Below are 8,139 nucleotides of genomic sequence, written 5' to 3' on the forward strand. Positions count from 1 at the left end.
ATAATTAATTGGATATTTCCTTCTATACTTTTTAGCACGTAACTATTTATTGTTAGCATTGTTCTTCCGACGTCTGATTTCTTTTTAATTATAGGAAATGCGTTTTTCTAAGGTACATAAACTTTTGGGATTGACTGTATAGCCAATACATCCTTAAATACGCTCGAATCGATGAATAGAAATTGCGGAATGCTTAGATAAAAGTGTAATTCGTTTTATTAAAGTTGTGTACTACAGTAAAGAGATTCTTTTACGTTACACGCGAGAAGAGCAAACAGGAGAATAATTCAGTGGCACCGTTTTCGAGGTGGATACGGCGTTGATATTATTTGAGCGAACGAGCGTTCATTACGAGCGATAAAGCGTGGAACGCAACCGATCGCCAGACGCATAGGAGCTGTCAATATGCTCGCGGAATCGATTCTCGTTCGACGTTCCGTGCAGGTTGAAAGCGATGATAAAAAGTTTCGCACTCGTTTCGATGGACCCGCGTCTACCTCACAGAATTTTCATCGATTTTTCTTAAAACCGGAGAACAATGGAAGTAAATACATTCGAGGGACTTTTATTCAATTGAAAAATGACACTTAATAATGCCCGCGGTGCATTCTCATTAATTCGACGCGGCGTCCGTTTTCTGATTTATTTATTTGAAATTAAAACCCGCGGTTTCAGTATAAAACCCTATAACCGAATACCGTTCTGAGGTATTCGGGAGGGAGGATTTCGTGTCTCCTTGGGAGGAGGACTCGAGGTTGATTGGAAATCAGAAATAATGCAAAGCAAAAGAACGGGATAATAAAGTTTGACGTATATTTAAAGTATAAAGTTGACTAGGTTGCTCGTTGTACGGTGAGATACGCGTTTACTTGACTAGCCGCGGTGCGAGTCGCTATAGGCAATCGGACTGACGATTATTGCCCGGATGGTGGCCCAATTAATTAATCAATCGCCGGTGCCCGCGTTACAATATATTAAATGTACGACTTACGGGTCGATGGCGCAATCGTGTCCAATGTACGTACGTACGACTTTCCTGATTCTTCGTGGCCACGCATTCACACTTATACACTCACTCCTCAACGTCTGATCCTAACAATACCGGACGGAACTCGGTTTATACTATTTATTCTCGGATAGGACAATTTACAATCTCTTTCGTATACTTGTTCGCAGTGATAGCTTTGATAATCTCTCGCGGACTTATTCCTACGGCAGGAGAATTCGAAGTGATCCGTCGGTTACGTGATCGATCGTCGATCCTCCGGTTACGTAACCGGCGGATCCTGCGCCTGCGTAAGGTCCTCGGACCTTCTCGAATATTCCTACGCGTGAGGGCATATGTAACCGGTACAACCGCGAAATTTGTACGGTTACAACCCATCGCAATGGTTGACCAGTCAACTCGACGTTTCGAATTCGCTAGAGGCAAATCGAAATTAATTCCACTGTTACACAGATCTGTTATACTCAATTAAACGATATTCTTACAGTTATCGTAAAATACAGTTTGAATTTCTCCTGAAATATTTCTAACATCTTATTCCTCATCTCTGATTTCTCTGGTATTTTTGTCTTTCTGCATTTTTCGGTACGAAGTTAAAATAGATTCTGGATTCATTGCACTCGTGTGAACTTTGCCATAACAATTAATTCCTTCTCCCTTTATTTCGGATTGTCTCGATGCATGATTGATACTTACATTTATAACCGCGTCAATAGCCGGACGTTCACCGGCTAGATTTGAATTTTATTTATGCATGAACGTCTAAACTCATGATCTACATTAGTTTATTAATACTCTGCTTATATTTTATTTGACGTCAAATAGACATGGTCCCGATCGACGCGATGAACGTGAGTACGAATATAGAAAAAGTTTCTCGATTAGATCGCAATTTTTAATCAATCGCTTAATGCAGTCGATCTGATCTCGATTTGGACAATTATTTTCCTTCGAGCCTGTCTGGCTCGAAGAGCAGTCTTTAGATTCGTCGAGACGATCGTAGCAATTAGCGTTTAATTGCCGCTGCTTCGAAAACCGTTTGGTCTGCTGAAACCGCTTCTGTCTGTTGAAAGATCCTTCGGTTCGCGGTGCTCGATGTAGTTTTAAGCGCAACAGGGACGAGACGGCGACGCTGATTCGTACACTCAAAATTTAATAAGCCCACGTCGTCTGGATGCAACCTTCGCCCCCATGAAATAATAATTTCATACTCGAGAGAGACCCTGGTGGCCATTTTAATTTCAGACGTTGAGGGCACTCAATCTGTTAACGCGTTTCACGGTGTCCTACCCGGGAATCTTCAGCTGTTTTCGTTCCGCAAGATCCTTCCGTAAATTCGTTCCGCAAGATCCTTCCGTAAATTCGTTCCAATCCAACCTCACTATTGAAAAGATTCGCAAGTAAAAATTCTGGGAACAGACGTCTCACGTCGATGCTTCATTATTATTCACTTTTGTGATCGTGATGTGCACACGAGACGAAATGTTCGAGCGAAGACTGTAAAACGTCGGACGTTTAACATGACAGACACCAACATTTAGTTTAACAATTATGACGACGTAATTGAATGTTCGGCCGGCGTTTTGATGGCAATTAGACGAGAACTCGAGTGTCCGAAGGACTTGCCGTAAACAGCGGGAAGTTTGAGGTTCGCGCGGGCAACGGAAGTTCGCCACTTTGCATTTTCTACCAGGCCGAGTGTTCACAAAGTTACGAATGAATTGGATGGGCCGGGGCTTGTTTACTACGTAGTCGCGGATGCTCGTAAATCAGGCTTAAGATCAGCGAAGATTAACTTACTATTGTAGTAATGAAATACTTCTTTGCCAGTTCGGTGTTGCTTGTTCGTTTCTCCTCGAAATTCTCGCTAGCCGGTTAATTTCACCGAACGTGACAGCGACAAAGTCGTTTGAGAAATTGTCGGAAACGTTGGATTTTTTAGTACTAGTCCTCAAGAATTTTGTCGATCATCGCGTCTCGACGATTGCCATGTAAATTATTGGACAGAGTGACACTGTGATGTTGGACGATCTCCTTTAGAATTGGATTTTGTTCTAGAATTGAATTCGACGTCCCCGTCGACCGGCGAGCGAAGTGAGTTCATCGAGAACGACGAATTAACCAAAGACACAGACGACGACGAAGACGCGGTCGAGGATATTCTGTACATGCGTGGCGCGTCGTTCACGATACACCTCGAACCGTCGCCAGAAAATTCTACGATCAATTCAACGAAATCGAACGAGGAGACCAGCCCGGCTCACGAGCGGGTCGAGCTGCGAGCCACGTCTCAGGCAAGTGATAATTATGCAATTAATTAATTTCGAAAGAAAGTTGAAACGAGTATTAAATACGCGGGACAGCGTTTGCTCTCTGAACACAGTTTATCAAATGCTTAATTAGTAATTATGATTAATTATAACGTATTAATCTGTGAATTTCGTCGAAGTACATGTTAAATTCATTTGATTACCCGTTGCAACTAATTTCGGGGATAAATATGATAGATATTTCAATATCTGTAACGTTATGGTCGTTGAACGTTCGAGTGAAATTATTTCAAATGTTTTCGAACGTTCAAAACCCTCTCATCGCGTTGCACGGTCACGCTTCTGGAAATCCCCGGCACGGCTCGTAAATCGCACGGCCTAGAAAGAATAGTTTTCACCCCAAACTGTCAAATCGTATTTCCGTTCCCTCTTTCCATCCCCCATGCCCTTCCCCCCCTGTCCCGCAGCGATTTCGTTTCTTGTAATTCTCAATGATGGATCTAACAGCTGTCGATTCGCAGTTATCGCGACGGGATTTCACCGGAAGCGTTCCGAACGCAATTTCCACTCGTTGTTTATTATCGTTTCTCCGTCATGTTTTCATTCCACCTGGAAAACTCTTTTTTTTTTTTATTAAGCCGCAACGAAAAGCGCGCGGAACATCGGCTCGTAGGTAATCGAGATAATTGGTAAATTGTTGCTGGACGTAGTTTCAATCTCGATTTTCGGTTCCTCGCTATAACACGGCACACGGTTACTGCGATCCGCTCGTGACCCTCGGGCATTCGGCCTGGTCATTGTTCGACGCGGAAATTTTGTTCCATTTCGGGCTGGCCGGCGGGGTCGCGGGGTGCGCGGCGTTCAAATGGAATGAGCATAAAATTATTTTTCACTCCGCCGACCGCTTTTGTCCAATCGGGCACTGGGCACAATGTAAAGTGTGACACAGATTTCGTATTACCGAAAAGATGCACGGATTAAATTGTTCAGTATGCAAATTTCTTTCTTGTGTTCTATTATTTTAATACAATACGATGGGAGTCGGGCGCGAGGAACGAGCAGACCGTGGATTTTTATGCGAGATAAACCATACGCTGTATCATCGGTCTATGAAACGTGATTTAATTATGAGTTCCCATGATTTCGTAGTTGTGATTTTTCTGTGACTGCATAAAATGTGCAACGGTAACTACATAAATTATGGTCCCTCGATTGGTACGTCGAAACTGAATTCAGCGTCTTTTTAAATTCGCTGTTTATTCGCGTGTGTACAATGAATGGTAACGTGAACGACGTCGGAGTCTTGAAATTCTCGCCATATTCTCTGCCGAACCTCCGGTTGAAGAACCGGAAGAGTTGAAAAAAATAGAAACGCTGCTTTAAAAAGCTCGGCTGGTTCCCACGGATTTCCAGCCCGGTCTTCCGGCTAAAAACGTCGCGACGCGTGCAACAGGTCCTTCTCCAATCCCTGTCTCTTTTCTGAACCCTAAAAAAATAATCGTCCACCCTTTTCCCGAAAATTATGAAGAAGTCAAACCAGACGTCTTACTTGCAATTGTAACACAAATTCGAATTATCATCAGTTTTCACAAACCGCCGACACTTATTTCGTGATAATAAATCGGAGCATTTTCCGACATAAAATTTAATAACGAAGGAAACAATTGAATTTTAATTGTTTCGATCTTTTGCTCCTTTATCTCCAGGGCCCGAATTTTGAACAGAAGCTGCCCTCGACGATGGAGAGCATAGTGAGCACGGAACCCGCCTGTTCCTTAGACTGTGGCCCGGCCGGAAACTGTTACATAGAACAGAGCCGGGGTGACGACGTCGACCTCGTCGACGACGACGGGGACGACGGATCAGACGAGACCTCGATGGCCATGGATCTCGAAGGGAACGACGTGGCTCCGAGACGAAAGCAAGAGTCCTTCAGGCAACGGTGTCAATGCCCCCTCGGTAGGGGTGGCGATCGATGTCAGCTCGGTGAGTGATTTTTCAATACCGACCCTCCCCGTAGGTTGTTTCATGACGCGTGGGCAACTTTTAATTACACAAATCGAGTACACGAAGTATTTGTCATCTGCAGAATTATAAGAATCGATGTTTAAAAATGAGACCTTATTATTTATAATGATAGCGCAGAGAAATCTGAACTGATATTACAAAGTGAATTCCATATTATATTCATTCATGATTTCTGTGGCTTATTCATATTACTTGAAACGTTGCCCACGTTGCAAAACAGCCTGTACAAATCTAATTCGCGTGTATCGCGCGCGTTCGCGAGTTTGCAAAAGTACCTCGGGAGAAAAGAGTTCGTTGGCATCGAGGTTCTTGGACGAGAGCCAGTGCTCTCGACTCGAATCCATCGGTGTGTGACGATTCAGGGATCGATCGACTGAGATTTCATAGGGGAGATGTATTCAATTATCCGACTGGGTCCCCTTCTCTCGCCGAGGGTTCAGAAGGAATTATACTTAACCCGATTCATGGTCGTATCCGGTTCTTTCATCACTCTTCGTGCATCGAGAGTACAATAAAATTTCGGTAATTAATTGCCAGTTAATTCATATGACATACAGATACATTGGCCGATGGCAGTGAACTTAATAGATTGCTCTCTGCAGATCCAATTTTTCTATGACTGGCCAAACGCGATCTAAAGTATTGTGGAGTCTGAATAAATTAAGATAGTAATAAGGATGTTTATATTAGTTTGTAACCTAAGATCGGGGCACTTGGGATGTAAACGATTTGCAGGCAAGCGGTGATGGCTTGCAGGCCTGAGTCCCAAGCTGTTGAAGATAGTGTTAAGTTTATCGTTTAGGTTTTGGTGTGAGTGAGAAAGTAAGAAAGGGATGATAGGGAATGTGAGAGTTGGGCATAAAGAAAAGTGGCAGTGTGGCCAGTGTGGTTGCGAAGTTCAGAGAGGACATAGCGTAGCAGAGTCGTGAACTAGTAAATCTATATTGTTTAAGTGAACATTTTATTTAAGTTTATCAAATATATACATATATACTATATCCTTTTTGTTATACCTTATACGATCGTCTTGATTTCACGAAACCTTCTAATCCCACAGTATTTTTTAAAAGATTTTATGACGTTGCTTCTTCTCGTCATTTATGTACATGATACTAAATCGCCGCATGGAATAGCTTTAGTTCCGTGAATAATGTGAGTGTTAAGGATCGTATATGTATAGAGAGAGATTCAGGGGACAGCTCATCAGAGCCGATGGGTGCCTTGTACTGGCCTAGTTTGCGGTATGTGTCACGTGATTTTACGCCACCGCACGCGTCTGCGAATTGCAAATTCCGAGACCTATCTATCTACCCACCGGCGGTTCTCGTCCGGATTTAGTACAACACTTTGATCTTAGAAGCATTACTCCTACCTGGTGACACAATTCAATTTAACGCGAGACCATTGGAATTTCTCCCTGGTAACGAGAGTTTAGCTTCACTTCTATCCAAACGTTTCATTTCGCTTTATTATTTCATTTAATTTTAATTAATAAATCCCGCAATTGTTTTTAATTGAAGGACTCTCGCAAATTTAATGTTCTGTTTAAACGTTTAATCAAAATTGTTCCTCAATTCCCAATGTTCACTGTACGTATAATTCACATGAATCCTATGTACAATGCCGATCCGAGAACGGATTATCAGGCTGGAATCGTTACGTCGCGTGTCTCACTGCGAGACACACGGCTTCCTTAACGTAAACCAGAAACCGTCGAACCGCGTTATGCCGGAGATACACGGTAGTGTTATCGTCTCGAGCCATAATCCCGTCGACGAATTGTATCGCTCGTCTTAAAACGCGGTATCGTGAAATTAACAGCGGCTCAGCTCGTCTTGACTGCCGGAACAGCTTCCCGGCTTTAAGCTTGACGCATGGGACTCTCGCAACGCGAACACTCGACCCCGTTGACAGAGGCGTGCCTCCCATCTCACGGGATTACAGCGTCCTGTCTTTGTCGCGATTCCATTTCGCTGATACTAATCGAAACGCGTCGAACATTTTGCCAAGGTCCGAAGTAATAGCAGCTGCGATTTATGTCACGAACTCTCGGCGTTTTCAATCTTACGATTGAGGCGTGAACGAAGATTCGGGGAACGTAAATTTATGATCAGTATTGAAAGACTGCGTGACATTGTAAGAAACGATTCGAGAAATTATTGAGCAGAGTTTGAAACAACTTTGACCCGAGCTCGGATTCGACGTCTGGCAAGCACTTGGAACTCGGCAAACAGAGGCGCGTCTCGGTTTAAGTATTGCCTCTTGATAGCGTGCCAGCGAAGCAAGTATTCATCCCCCGAGACAAAAACTAGCGTAGGCTATCTGTAGCAATTAATCTCCGCTATGTGCTCGCACGCAGTTCGAGAGGAAATCTTCGAGCAGGGACAGGGATTAAAAAAGATTGCCTAGCTCGACTGTGGCTAAGCTTCTCTCCCGTTCCACGCAATCTCGCGTACAAGGATTTTTTATTAAATGCCGCGTTGGCTCCTGCGGGTGTACTTCTCGGATTTATCACTGGAAACTACTGTGATCATGCTTCTCGCCGTTTCGACCATTAGAATTTGACTCGAACGAGTCTTTGTCGTTTCTATGTGCATTTAGTGACCGATTCTAACTTTGTTTTCGTGTCAGTCGAGTTAAGGCCAATATTCATATTCACCTCTTAGGCACGGCTGAATTTTGCGCGGGGCTGTTTCTCTGTACGGCAGAGTTCAACGCGAATTACGTGTAAATGATACGGCACTGCAATGTGTGATGGATAATACTATTCTTTACACGAGTACATTGGAATGAAGTGTTTCATGATTAAATTATAATTTTTCTTAAAGATATGAT

The 8,139-nt window shown here is 43.3% G+C and overlaps 1 protein-coding gene across 5 annotated transcripts in view; it reads left to right on the forward strand.

The window, feature by feature from the left end:
* The window catches only part of LOC108622188 (EGF like, fibronectin type III and laminin G domains protein pikachurin), a 116,550-nt gene that overhangs the window by 47,369 nt on the left and 61,042 nt on the right, over positions 1-8,139 (forward strand). For 4 of the 5 annotated variants that reach the window (XM_026811300.1, XM_026811301.1, XM_018019894.2 and 1 more), the window contains exons 4-5: positions 3,065-3,300; positions 4,983-5,262. In XM_026811300.1, the coding sequence (XP_026667101.1) occupies positions 3,065-3,300; positions 4,983-5,262 (516 nt within the window). The remainder of the gene's footprint in view (positions 1-3,064; positions 3,301-4,982; positions 5,263-8,139) is intronic. The other variant, XM_026811302.1, reaches the window with a different exon arrangement.

This window comes from Ceratina calcarata, unplaced genomic scaffold (assembly GCF_001652005.2).
Source record: "Ceratina calcarata isolate Rehan_Ccalc_2016 unplaced genomic scaffold, ASM165200v1 scaffold21.2, whole genome shotgun sequence".
NCBI lineage: Eukaryota > Metazoa > Arthropoda > Insecta > Hymenoptera > Apidae > Ceratina > Ceratina calcarata.